Source organism: Palaemon carinicauda, unplaced genomic scaffold, assembly GCF_036898095.1.
Source record: "Palaemon carinicauda isolate YSFRI2023 unplaced genomic scaffold, ASM3689809v2 scaffold1200, whole genome shotgun sequence".
NCBI classification, from domain to species: domain Eukaryota; kingdom Metazoa; phylum Arthropoda; class Malacostraca; order Decapoda; family Palaemonidae; genus Palaemon; species Palaemon carinicauda.
In genome coordinates, this window is record NW_027168706.1 from 2,501 (window position 1) to 16,960 (window position 14,460).

Genomic DNA, 14,460 nt, shown 5'->3' on the forward strand with positions numbered 1-14,460 from the left:
GTATGAAAATACCAGGAGTGGCAACACTGCATCATCACTTCATTCATAAAGGTATTGAACAGCCATAACACAATTGCTTCAGTCCTAATTTCACATTTATTATTATTATTATTAATTATTATTATTAATTATTATTATTATTATTATTACTTGCTAAGCTAAAACCCAAGCTGGAAAAGCAGGATGCTATAAGCCCAGGGGCCTCAACAGGGAAAATAGCCCAGTAAGGAAAGGAAACAAGGAAAAAATAAAAAAATTTTAAATCAGTAATTTTCCCTTCCACACAATCCAAAACTCTTCACTTCCAAATAAAGAAACGTTAAGTTGGCTTCAGCAATAACCATTCATTCTTGGCAACCTCTATGTTGCCTTTCTGTCGGTTTGGTCAAAAGCCTTGACTAGATTAATGTGAGCCAATAAAGTATAGCCCTTTTCCTTATAATTTCTAACTTCTCTCATTAATTAGATATTTTCATTTATAATTATTATATTTTATTTTAGGGACCTGATGAGCATATTTAATTACTATTATATATTATGTGGATCTTTGTCAACGTGTTTCATAATTGTCCTTTACTAAAACTTGCTAAAATTTATCTTACAGATTGAAGATACTCTATGAAGTAAGTGCTAAGAAGATACTTTTATGATGTAAGTACTAAGAAGATACTCTATGAAGTAAGGCCTAAGAGGATTGGCTATAATATGAAAAAGGCAGGATGGAATGCAGGTAAAGTAGAAGACTAAAAAATGGGTGCATCTAAGGCCCAAATGGTTGTTGCAAAGACCTCAAATTGAAGGCTTGAAGTTTCAAAAGTTAAGGTATGAATCATATTTTGTTATTCCCCGTTCTGTTCCAATTCTCTCATCTGCTTACATTTTTACAGTCTTATTTATTAGAATTTTTATAGTTGGCATTTTGTTGTTAATTTGACAGGAGACTTAATGCTCATTAGCTATTTTCTTGGGGAAAAAATGGCAGGGCCATAGCATAAGTTGTTTGTATGGAGTAAGGTTAGTGAGCGAGAGTGAACTCTCCTAAATGTCAGTTGGATTGACCAGAGTCACATCTCTCAGCATTCTTTTTAGATTTTAGGCAATCATTGCACTTTGCTTTCTTCCACAAAACAGTCTTGAGTGCGGAAAAACCACGGGTACCACTGCCATCCAATTCCTACTTTAAGTTTAAGAAAATCTAATTTGTCCATTGATGTGAGGATATTCTTTGCTAGCTGGATTTTCTTCTTCTAAGTTCCTTCATATTAGTTATATTCCCAGACGAGCACCATCCTGCTCATCAATGCCTCATTACTGGGTATAGAATCAAATTTTAAAAATTAGACAATGGAAATCTTCAGGAATGTGAGGAATAAGAAAATATACATAAATCATCAAAATGCAGGGCAGTGTTCTTTTAACAGACATTTTGTCAGATTTGCACACAGTAATACATCATAGACCCTATCTATTTGAATCTGTTTGTAATGCAAACCAAATTTAAAATGGAAACTTCAGCCACCGTTCTCCAGGCCATCAGGAAGAACGATTTCCTTCTGACCATAGACCTGAAAGATCCCTACTTTCAGGTCCGAGTTCATCCTGCCTCAAGGAAGTACCCCAGGTTTCCCTTTCAAGACAAAATTTTCCAGTTCAGTGTGCTATGCTTGGGCCTGTCAACAGCCCCTCAGGTTTTTCACCAAAATCTTTGCCCTTGTCTCAGCCTGGGCTCATGCCATGGGCATCAGTCTTTTGAGGTACCTAGACAACTGGCTTCTCCTGGCAGAATCTTGAGATGATTTGTTGAGGCACAGGGATCTACTCATAGATCTTTGCAACGAGTTAGGGATCCAACAGAACCTGGAAGAGTCCAAACTACTCCCAAAACAATCCATCAGGTTGCTAGGCATGGATATGAACTCTGTCTATGAGATTGTACTTGCAGGTCTCTGGACACTCTTTTTTGGCCCTATTAATGCAGCACAACAAATAATTTAATCTTACGTTCTCAGGGGACATGCAATTGTTTTGTCAAAGGCATCTGTTATTCTCTGCATTATAAGGGTAGTAATGCGTATCAAGGCAGATGATGATCACAGTTGGACTTGAAGCCTTCACTTGGATCTCACAACAGGATCCCGAGATTCAGGAAAATAGCAGAAACCTTTCTGAAACGGAAGACACTTCCTTCACACTCTTAGCAGGAACTTCTAGGCCATCTCTCCTCTTTGGAGAAACTTGTCCACTTTAGGGAAAGTTGTCCCCTTTGGGAGAATGCATCTTCGCTTGGTGCAGTGGGCTCTGAAGAGTCAGTGGTTGCAGACATCTGACCACTCTGCAACCCTGCTATCGGTGCCTCAGAAGGATGCAGCGAACCTCTATTAATGGCTGAGAGAGGAGAAGCTGTTAGCGGGAACCCTCCTTCAGGCTCCCTCCCCACAGTTCCTTCTGTTCTAGGATGCTTCTTGCCTTAGGTGGGATGCTCACCTATGAAGGGAGCATATCTCGGGGCTAGGGTCAAAAGAGGACAAGGCCTTTCACATCAATTTCCAGTAGAGGAAAGCAGCACAACTAGGGTTCACTTCTCACAGACTCTGAAAGATCACTCCTTGGTGCTGATGGTGACAATTCCATGGTAGTGACTTATATCTCCAAACAAGGAGGCGCAACCTCTCTCCTGCTCTACCAATTAGCAAAAGAGATACTCAGGTGGGTGAAGACAAAAGTAATCTCCCTCTCGGTGAGGTTTATCACCGGGAAGAGGAACGTCATTACCGACCATCCGAGTCGATCAGGGACGACAGTTGGTTCAGAATGGTCTTTGCTTCCTTTAGTGGCGAAGAAACTTATGACTTTGTGGGGTTCCCTCTCTCTGGACATGTTCGCTACTCGCCTGAATCATAAACTCCTGATGTATTACTCACCAGTCCCAGACCAAACTTCAGTAATTGAAGATGTATTTCAGCAGCAATGGAAGGGACAGGACTCTTACACCTTTCTGCTGTTCTATCGGATTTGTCAGACACTGAACAGAGTCCAAACATCCCGAGGAGTCAAAGTAACGCTAGTAGCCCCAAAGTGGCCAACAGCGAAGTGGTATTCATATTGCTGGAACTTTTCACGGAAGTTACAAGAGAACTTCCAGAATGGCCAAACCTACTACAACAACCACACATAAGATAGTTCCACGACGCAGTACATTCCCTTTCACTGCAGGGCTGGAGACTATCCAGCATCTCTTCTGAAAGAAAGGGTTTTCGAGACCAACTGCGAGACAACTTTTCGGATATCTCCGAAAGCTGTCCACAGCAGTCTACCAGGCCAAGTATTAGGTAAATATTCTGTGATTGGTGTCGTAGGGAGAATATTGCTCCACTCAAGGCCATTATTCCCGTGATTGCAGACTTTTTGGTGTTCCTGAGGAACAAAAGATCCCTTTCAGTCACTGGAATAAAAAGCTACCACTTGGCCTTGAGTTTAAGTTTTCAAACTGAAAGGGCTGGACTTAGGCTCTTCATGGGAACTCTCGGCTCTCATAACGAGTTTCAAGCAGACTTGTCCTCCTTGAGAACTCAAACCCCTTTCCTGGGATATAAGGTTCTTAGGGCCTTAAGGAAAGTCTTATATGAACCCATGAATAAAGCCTTAGACAGGGACCTTACCTTAAAGACATTCTTCCTCCTTTCCTTATCTTACGTCACATTCCAGAGGATGGAAAGAATTATCCATATCTTTTCTTCCCAAATTTGTGGCCAAAACCCAGAATCCGGTTGAAAACGATATAAAAATTAACTCTCATGATCTTGTCTCTCAAAAAGGTAGCTGATAACCTGAATGACATTCTACTTAGTCCCATGAGAGCAATTAAAAAATATCTTAAAAGAACGGCGTCTCTTAGGCCTAAAATTTCCAATGTGTCTGTGAGCACTGGTCGCTCCAAAAAGAAAGTATCCAAAAACACAGTTTCATTTTGATTAAGAGGACCAATCATGAGAGTTTATAAATCTTCATGGGAAGCGTTGCCAGGGGCCCTCTCTTGAGCACATGATATTCGTAGTCTTGTCACAACCCTTGCGTTCTGCAAAAATCACTCTGTATCACAAGTCCTCAAAGCTGGTATATGCAAGAGACAAACTACTTTTACAGAACATTATCTTAGAGATTGTACTCGGAGGTCTCTGGACACACTCTCTTTAGGCTCTATTGTTGGAGCACAATAATGTTATTTAATCTTATGGGATATGCAACTATTTTATCCAAGGCATCAGTTATTCTCTGCATTAAAAGGGCTATGTAATGTGTATCAAGGCAGATGGTGATCAGAGTTGGACTTAAAGCCTTCACTTGGATCTTGCCCTAATCTAAGTAAGGCCATATTTTTCAGTTATTGATGATATATGATATATTCTTTGACTCGTGAAGTTCATATAGCTTCCTCCCTGGCTCTAGACATATCCTCTTGTATTGAACGTATGGCTACATACTTCTAATTTATCCACTTATGATCTTTTGCTATTACTTGATAGTAATTGTATTTATTTAGAGAGAAAGGGCATATCTCTTAATGGAGACTTCCTCCCACCTAAGGATGACTTCCTTATAAATGACTCAGAAGTTTGTATCTGTGTAGGAGTAAACTAAAGTACAAATTTTTATAACTATTTATATTTTTCCTAGCTTTACAATCCTGAGTCATTTATCAAAGATCCTGCCATAACCGCTTCATAAGTCTTTTGACCAGGAGAGAGTAAAGAGCGTCATGGGACGGTGCCCTGAGTCGCTATGCAATGTGGTTGTTTAGCAACCGTAATATGAGGCAATCAAACCACTTTTTCTTTGATTGTCAGGTTGTAGAGAAAATGAGACTAGGTGTAACTTATATAAATGACTCGGGTTTGTATGAGGGAAAATAACAATTTAAAAAATTTGTAGGGTTTCTACAGGATAGTGTTATACTTTTGATTTAAGATTTTTTAAATAGATACTCAACTACGGTACATCCCCTAAACAAGAATGTCCGTGAAATATACAGTATTTTTAATGTTCTAAACATATTTTTGACTTTTCAAAGAATTTTAATAGGTAGAGATAGCTGTGGAAATTCTTGATATATGTATAGGCTACCTCACTACCAAGATCAATAGAGGGAAAAGAAATAAAGAGGGGGGGGGGGTGTTATTGGGAGTTATGAGCTGGATGCCTTAGTTAATTATTGGACTTGAACTTATCAACTTTAGAGGACTCACTTCATCTCATTTCTTATGCAGGGGGACTTGTATTTGGTTGATTTCATAGAAAGGAGTACAGTAAAAGAATTATGTCTACTAGACCTTTACTTAGTTTTCTTATCTTAAGAGCAGAGGATGGTATTTCTTGCTTTCTGGAATTGATAGATTTTCTTCAACTTAGAATACTATGGTCGATATTTCACGAGAATTAAAGTAAATGGTCTACTAATGAAAAGGGCTTGTATATCAACATAAAATATATAAATATTTTGGTTACCTATTAGGACAGTTCAAAATATGTAGTAATATTAGTGAAATAGGAAGGGAGAATTTATCAGACCAAAGTTTGAGTGTATTGTAGTAGGGTAGGTTACAGATATTACTTAGACCTTCTTAAACGTCCTATGACCGCTGGATTTGTTCTTATGTTTTGTAGTTTTTTATGAATTTCCCATATTTATTTCTTTTGAAAATATAAAGTAGCAAGGGGTTTATTTTTTTGGTGGTTAAATGACAAGATATTGGACAAACGATGTGAAGAAATTTAGTGATTCTTCCATTTTACGATAAAGGTGGTCTTGATGTTTTTAGAAATTTAACTATATGTTTTGTTACATATATTGTACAATAACAAATAAGTTCTTAACTACAAGTAGTTTTATTCTTAAGGGGGAGGGAAATTGGACATAAGGGACTTTATTCACACAAATTTAAGGATATAAAGATGGGTACTAAATATTCAGTTTTTTTGTATAGTATGTTTAGGAATAGTTAGGGATAAACATCCGATACAGAACTATTTTTCTTAAGATTTTTGTGTCTTCACAATGTGACTTCTTTTTGTAAATTTAAATAGTTTCAACAATTTCCCAATACTGCTGTATACTGTGTGGCTTAGTAAATTAAAATGTAGTTTTCCTCAACAGAAAAAAAGACAAATCTCAAAGGAGAAATTAAAAATTGTTTATCATTACTCTTGTAACACTATATTTAGCAGAAAATACAGCAGTTACACTAAAAAAAACACTGATCTTTTGCAACGCCAACGATGAGCTCATTTTCACATCATTAGTTTTGCCGTACATACAATATATACATCAACAGACACTAGTGGCAGGGAAAGGGAAATTAACATTATGATGAACATGATATTACTGTATATATATATATATAAAAAAAGTGGAAGCAATTTGTGAGATGCAAATGCAATAAAGACATAATTACAAAATTAAAGTTAAAAATAAAACTCTGAACTTAAAGTAAATTAAAAAATAATGAGAGTACATTTGAGAATAAACAGGTTTTTTGAAAGTTTATCGTCAATGGTGAAGTTACAGTGGAGTTAATATTATACACACATTTATAATTACTGTATATCTGTGTAATAAATATACATCTCTATGTAGTAAGTGAAGTCCACTTGTCTGATTATTTTTCTAATTTTAGCTCAAACACTGACTTTTTTTTTCTCTTAATCTTCTGATTAATCAATATTTTGAAATACCTGAGATTTCTATCATTATACTTTATATACAAAAGCTGGTCGGGTTGCAGACGATGTTAGGCGGTACTGTAATGAATTTTTCACTACTGCTATATCTACAAAATGTGTAAATACATTTAAGTACTTTTTTCTCATTGCACTTTATATATAAATGATGGATTTATAGTTAAGCTATTTTACGGTATTTATGAATTTTAGTTCTATAGAATATAAGAAATCACATCTTTCATTCAAGGGCTAAATACTCTGAGGGTACGCATTAGGGAAGTGAGTACGCCAGCGAGGTTTGTCGCTTGAGTCATGAGAGTATTCATAGAGGGATGATCCATTCCTCTCCCTGCAGCTGATAACGCTGCACGTACTGTTGATTGATAGGTAGTAAGGACATCTCTCACTTTGACGACAACATTCTGGGTTTGCAGTGGTGTTGTCGTGTGTCTTACCACTTGCTGGGTGACATCTACCATCTTTTGCATAAGTGATATGCAGTTGGAGAGACACTGTAATAATACTTCTTCAGACTCCGTTGCTGATTTGACAAATAGCTTGGATGCAGTTACAAACTGTCTTGATTCACTTGTTAGTGCATCTCTGGCTTCTTGGAACTTCACCTCATCTTGATTAGCTACACCACCTGAACGCTGGGCTTCCGTACAAGCTGCAGCCATTTCTGTGAGAGATTTCAAGGAAGTGCTAACAACTATGGCAAGACGTCTGAATGCATCCCGTGAGGCTGGGGGCATTACTTCCACATCCTCGGCCTCCTCCAAGGAATCTTGGTCAAAACTACCAGAGTCTAAAGAATCGTCTAAATCTGTGCCATTAGGAGTTTTTCCATTAACCATCTTTGCTTTTGGTGATAACTTGGGAGAGGAAGTTTGCAATGGTGCCACTTCCTGATTGATACTGTTTTTGAAAGCAACGCTGGTATTATCAGGTCTAGGAAGCCTAGATGACAGTGATGAAGTTTTTCCAGAACTCTGAACTGGACTTCTCACTCCATTTGTGGCAGGGGGCGACGATGGTGCTCTTCGTGCTGGTGACTGACTATTCTTTGCAGGTAACTGAGGTTTATCATCAGAAGATGGTGATTTTCGAGTAGCTTTTGGACTCTTCTGAGGGGAACGTATTATTCCCCCTACTCCTCCTCTTGGTGATACAATTCCTGAATTGGCTTTTGGTGATGTTGGACTGGAAGTGGGAGATTTCCCACTTGGAGGAGATGGAGCAGATAGTTTGCCCGAGTTACGAGGACGGTGCGTACCAGGGAGGTTGTTAGTTGGAGAGCCAGAAGGGCTTAGTTGTGGCTTACGTAATCGAGAAGGCACTGAAGGTGGTCGCTCGGTGTTGTCGGGCGACGGACTCCTCAATGTCTTGTGCACAGGGGAAGGCGAACGTAATCCCTTGTTGTGCATAGCAATTTTTACATTGTCCTGCAAGAAAAAAAGTAATTGAAAATCTCATGTACACAATATAAAGTATTGGTATTGAGTATTCTTTCAAAAAACAATTATTGATAATGGTCTGGACTTGGATTGTGAAATGGCTGTTTCCATGCATTATAATATTACGAGACACTTGACACTTGTTTATCCGCTAAGAAGATTAAATATCTTATATATGTTGTGCTAAGAAGATTAAATATCTTATATATGTTGATGCTGCATGAAATATTTAGAATTTGCTTATATTTTAGAAAAATCCATAATATTGTATTCCTAAAATATAACTCCTTATTTTTCCAAATTAATTTACTTTGGGGTGATGTTGTACATCATTTTATATTTTGTCCTGATTCTGTAAAATCCCTAACTTAAGTAGGAATTCCTACTTAAAATAATCTCTTCTAGACCTAAATAAATTCAATTTACTTGCTATTGAATGTTTTTAATTTACTTGCTATTGAATGTTTTTCATAGGTTGCAACTATCTGATTTATCAAATAGTCATCAGAAAACTGTCACAGCATTTACATTCAACACCACCATTTCCAGTTATGATGTGAAGACAAGGAAAACTACTGAATTGTCACCAGAAATTAGGATGACAAACATTTATCACTTATGTGCTGGAGTACTGTGGTCAAGCAAATAAGAAGTCATAGGTTACATATAGGTAAGTTCAAAAATGATTTAGATTTGCGTACTGACCGGAGAGCACTACTGTACTAAACAGAATGGACCCTTATGAATGAAAATTATTAAGTCAAAACATTAGCCAGAAAAATATGGAAATTAAAAAGCAAAGTAAGATATATAGCTAGTATTGTTCAGTATTTACAGATGCATTTGTTTACTTGTAACATTTTATTATTGATTAAAATTTGTTTTATTACAATTACAGAACACTGCCATAGCCAAAGGAACACACCTGAGAAGAGCTGCGCGGAAGAGGTGGTTTCAAGGCTGCTTTCGCCCCATTTCTAGGAGGTAACTCAGGTGGGTCTTCATCATTGTCAAGTGATTTTAAGGATGCAGACTTAACTGTAACCACACTTGAAGATGATGTAAGGGAGTCGTTACTTGAAGCTAAACTCTGTTTTGAGGGAGATCCTGGCGAGGTTTTAGAATCGCTTATATCTTCACTGGATGCTGAGGATTTGGTGCTCTTTGTCGGCGACTTGAGTATGGTGTTAGATTTGGTTTCAATCATGATATCACCCTGGGAGGCAGATTTAGCCAAATTACCTGTACTCATAGATATACTTCTCTGAATTTTTGATGGAGCAGGTACAGACTTTTTTGGATGGGTGAGAGTACCTGTTCGCGTCACAGGTGTTCTAGGAGGGGGTGGTGGAGGATCCTCTTCATTAGCGAATTCGGCCTTGGTGGTTGGCACTGTCATTTGGCGCTGAAGGGTTGATGGCCTTTGTAAAGAAGCTGTTCCCCAATTGGGTCCCGAACTGAATGTTCGCACTCGAGACATAACTGAAGGTGGACTTGAATCACTGCTTTCATTACTACTTTCCCTGTTAACTGAATTAACACCACCACCTCTAGCACTCATCAACTGTTTTCTTTTCAATGTGTCAAAACTTTTGAACATCTTGTCATTTTCTTCAAGGGCTTGTGCTAATTTTGCATCCAACTCAAAACCTACATTAGAGTTATTGGATCGAAGGCTATCGTAGCCTGATGAATCACTAGGAGAATGAGACTTATCTTTACTAAGCTTCAATAATAATTGTCGATTGTCTATGGAGGCACTATTATTAGGAGGACTGGCATAAGCATTCCTAGGAGAAACCTCAAAACGTCTCTGTAAGGAAGCTACTTTGCCAGCCTGATTGGCTCGTTTAGCCATGGTCTCAGAACTAACTTTTACTTCAGCAATCTCTTGGTCCTTTTCCCCACTCTCCAAGTCGCTGCCATCATCACACATCTGAAATTCATGAGACACTCTGCTTAATTTGTACTGAATCAGAAACTTTCAAAAATTAATTGTGAATTTAAATTATTATATTTAATGTATTGTGGTACATTTCAGTTAGTTATTTCATGTTTTATTTGAATAAATGAAATTTAAGTTACTTTATGGGATATAAAGACACTGTTATTTTCTTAAAAGAAATTCTATTTTAAAATCAGATATTGTTACTTCTATTTTAATGAATAAGTTTTAAAGAATTTCTTTAACGTAGATCATTATTAAAATCTTTATTTTAAAATAGTTTAATTCTATCTATATATTTACAGGATCGTTACTGGAATGAGAGGCATATCACAATACAAATTTAAGGTGGGATGAACCACGTGCAGGATTTAGATGACTCGTGATTTTACCTAATCTAAACTGCAATGAACATAGGTTAAATCGGAAGAAATTAAACATCATGGAACTATCAATAATATTTAGAGAAGAATACACACCCTACTTATGCCCTCTTTGGCTTCATAAAGTCTTCTGATGATATCAGAAGATCTGTTGTCTTTTGTATCAGAAGAAGGGGGTGGGGGTATGATAAATGCAGATATGTCATATTCACTACCCATTTTGCTACTAGTTTCAGCACAGGCTTGAAGGTCCTGAAAAATAATTAATTTTAAAGAAAAAACTGATACAGGTAACTTATAAGCCATTCAACTTTATAGTTTTAAAAATTCTTTATGAATCAATATATACTTAATTACAGTATTCTATAATCTATTAATCTATGAAAAATATCTTACCACACTTCCTTCTGGTGGAGGTGGAATTGTGAGATTGGCAATAAAGGAATCTATATCTTCTCCCTCTTCTAGGTGAATTCCTAATTGTCTGAGGGCAGCTAATGTGAAATTACTTCCTTTGACTACCCCTTGACCGTTTCCACCTGCACCAATGCCCAAACGTGAGAAGACAGAATCACTGGAAGCGATGCTGGTGTTCAGACTACTGAGAGAGAGGCTGTCCTCAGTGTCACTAGTACCTGATTGGAAAGGACAATGAGGATAATGGCTAAATTTCACAATAAAAGTAAGTAAATATGTGACAGTATTGTAAGTAAATGTTCTAAGATTAAGCATATCCATCTTGGAAAAATATACCATTGGGGTTTTGTTGTAGATTATAAAATATTATAAAGTTATTGTTAAGAAATTAAAAGTATTATTTAAATTGCTCACTAACTTAATTAGATGAAAAAGAAAGAAAAATTATTTTGTTGTGTTTAGTAAATGAGCATCTGGCAAGTTTTCCAATATTTTCATCATTTGCAGAAAACCTGCACAAGAAATACAAGTAGTAGTAGTTCTGGCTTAAGTACGGTTGATAACGAGATATTTAGTTCCAACGGGATGCAAACTTTATCCATTCAACATGAATCACTTTGGAGATACTAAGGTGCCACCTAATAGATTTTCGATCCAAATTTCAAGACGGTGGACTTGGGGGTTGTCAGATACTTGACACTTTTTGGAAGGACCTTGCTTCACAATTTGCCAATTACCATAAATGCCCCTCTCCAGTCTCCCAGTTTTGATAAAATTTTCCTTTGTGCTAAAGTGAAAGTAGTTTTGTTTCTATAGGTTCAAAATCTCTTTCTCTTGTTGTGGTTTTAAATGTCATATATTCCTTTATCTTGTATATAGCTTATTCCCATCACCAAGACCTGTGTGCCTGTGATCACGCTTGTTTCAGTGTTGCTCTCCCTTGTGACAAGAGCTCCCTAGTGTTGTGACTCCTGTAGGAGAAACCCTATGGTTCACTCCTCAGGGGAACTAGGTGTTCCTTCGCTCGCACAGACCTCAACTCCTGATCGAGTCTCGCTGGTTATCCTGGTATTATTTCTGATGCAGAGGGCCGTCAAAAGTACCCATGAAAGACAGGTGTAGGACAGTCGCCAGTACCCAAACATCTCCTGTGCAATGCCTCACGAAAAGTCTTTTGGAGGTGCTGAGCAGCCTCCAATCATGAAGATCCAGTAGCTGACAGAAGAAGTGTGGGGGATCATTGGGGTAATTCTCCTGTTTCCTCAACTAGATGTAAAAACAGAGTAATTTTGAGTCCTGATGTCATCATCATCAAGTACGGGGTGTTCGAAGTCGAACGGCCGTGGCCCTCTGCACAAAACATCTCCATTCATTCCGGTCTTGAGTCTTCCTTTCTAACTCCACCATCATTAGCCCGCACATCTCCTTGATATTGTCACTCAATCTGGTTTTAGGCCTTCCTCTCATTCTTGTACCATAGACTGATCCAATTAGTAGTGTTCTTTCCAGAGTATTGTGTCCAATAAAAGTTAGTTTTCTTTCATCCAAAATGTCAAGTAATCTTTTTTGATCTGTTTTAAAACCCAAAATTCTGAGCCGTATGATGCGATGGGAAAACAAGTGATTTGAGAAGCCGCTTCTTTGTGTTTAAAGTGATATGTCTGTCTTTCCACACATTGCTTAGTGCGATGGTTGCATTCTTTGCAATACCAATTCTTCTTTTGATCCCTTGGGAGTCGTCTCCATTATTGGTGAAAGTTGCTCAGAGGTAAGTAAATTCAGTGACATTATCTAGGGCAACTCCGTCTAGTAAAATTTCTTGATCAGACGGGGCTTTTTGACACTTCATGACCTTTGTTTTCTTAGCATTTAGGTACAGTCCCACTTTTTCACTCTCAGCTTTTACTTTTGATACTAATGTTTGGAGGTCCTCCATACTTCCAGCGATTAAAACCACATCGTCGCCGTATCTGAGATTAGTGATCTTTTGTCCTCCAACAGTTATGCCTCCTTCGTAGTCTTCAAGCGCATTTCTCATTATGGTTTCCAAGAAGATGTCAAAGATGTGCGGAGAAACAATGCATCCTTGTCTGACACCTTGTCTGATGTTAAACCAATCCGTTAGGCCATAAGATGTTCGCACTGCTTTCTGTTGATTGTACAGTGCTTTCAGAAGTGAGATGACATGAGGTGGAAAATCCATAGAGTACATGTCGTTTCATAAGATGTCATGTGCAACTGTATCAAAGGCTTTAGTGTAGTCAATAAAACAAAGGAATATGTCGATTCCTCATTCTCTTTTTTTCAAGGATCATCTTGAGATTCATGATTTGATCTCTGGTGCCTTTCCCAGGAAGGAATCCTGCTTGTTCATCAGTGATTTCTTCGTTCAGTTTGTTTGCCATTCTCTTAGCCATGATTTTCATAAGATTTTTGCTACTGTAACTAATGAGGGAGATTGTCCTATTATTGCTGCATTTGAGGGTGTCACCTTTCTTAGGGATGGGGACAAAGACTGACTCCCCCTACTCGTCTGGCCGTTTTGTTTTCGATCCAGATTTTATTGCAGAGCCTGTGGTAGAATATCTCTACGTTCTTACCTCCATTCTTTATCATTTCGGCTATGACCTGATCGTTTCCTGGACTCTTTCCAATTTGGAGTTCTTTAATAGCTTCTCTAATCTCATCAATCAGAGGGGGTGGTTCTGGTTCTGAAGACACTTGCCCGTATGGAATTGGTGTTACAATGGATTCATTTCTTTTGAAGAGATTTGTGCAGTATTCTTTCCATCTGTCTGACTTCCTCTCTGTCACAAAGGATTAGGTCATCTTCATCTTTGATGGTGTCAACAGATGGTTTGAATTTCTTGGTGAGGTTTTTCACACCATTGTACATTTCTTTGGTAGAGTTGTTAATGGAATTTACTTCAATCCTTTGGCATTGTTCTTGTATGAACTTTTCCTTGTCTTTCTGCATCATCCGTTGAATTTTAGAGTTCTGTTGTCTGTAAATTGTTTCCTCAACAGGATCATTGAGCCCTTTTGCTTTGAGTTGCCTTCTAAGCTCAACTTCTTTTATGGTTTCTTCCGATATCCATCGATTCCTTTTGTTGGTTTTCTTGGTAATGGTTTCTTCTGCAACTTTTAGAAAAATGTCCTTTCCTTCGTTCCACAGTTCGTTTGGGGTTTTTTCGTCTTCACATTGTAAAAGAGCCTCAAAGCTATTTGAAATTTTGACAGAAGAATTGTTATCAAGGGTTTTGTAGTCAAAGCGAATTGGGTGAGGTGGTTGTGTCAATTTCTTAAGTTTTAGTTTGATCTCGGCAGCCAGGAGTTGGTGGTTGCTATTACAGCCTGCTCCAGGTCTAGTTTTAAAATTTTTTACACATCTTTTCCATTTTTGGTTCTAGATAATAGTCAATTTGGTTGAGGATTTTCATGTCTGGAGACGTTCAAGTGTAGAGATGGCGAGGATGGTGTTCAAACATTGTGTTTGTAATCAGCATGTTGTTGGCACTACAAAATTCTATGAGTCTCTCTC

At 37.8% G+C, this 14,460-nt stretch overlaps 1 protein-coding gene across 3 annotated transcripts in view; it reads right to left on the minus strand.

Moving 5' to 3' along the window:
* Positions 1–6,185: 6,185 nt before the first annotated feature.
* Positions 6,186–14,460, minus strand: part of LOC137635408 (serine-rich adhesin for platelets-like) — a 35,060-nt gene continuing 26,785 nt past the window's right edge. For all 3 annotated transcript variants that reach the window (XM_068367885.1, XM_068367883.1, XM_068367884.1), the window contains exons 9-12: positions 10,899–11,137; positions 10,599–10,754; positions 9,100–10,110; positions 6,186–8,162 (exon numbers count right to left, since the gene is read on the minus strand). In XM_068367885.1, the coding sequence (XP_068223986.1) occupies positions 6,960–8,162; positions 9,100–10,110; positions 10,599–10,754; positions 10,899–11,137 (2,609 nt within the window). In that variant the 3' untranslated portion in view covers positions 6,186–6,959. The remainder of the gene's footprint in view (positions 8,163–9,099; positions 10,111–10,598; positions 10,755–10,898; positions 11,138–14,460) is intronic.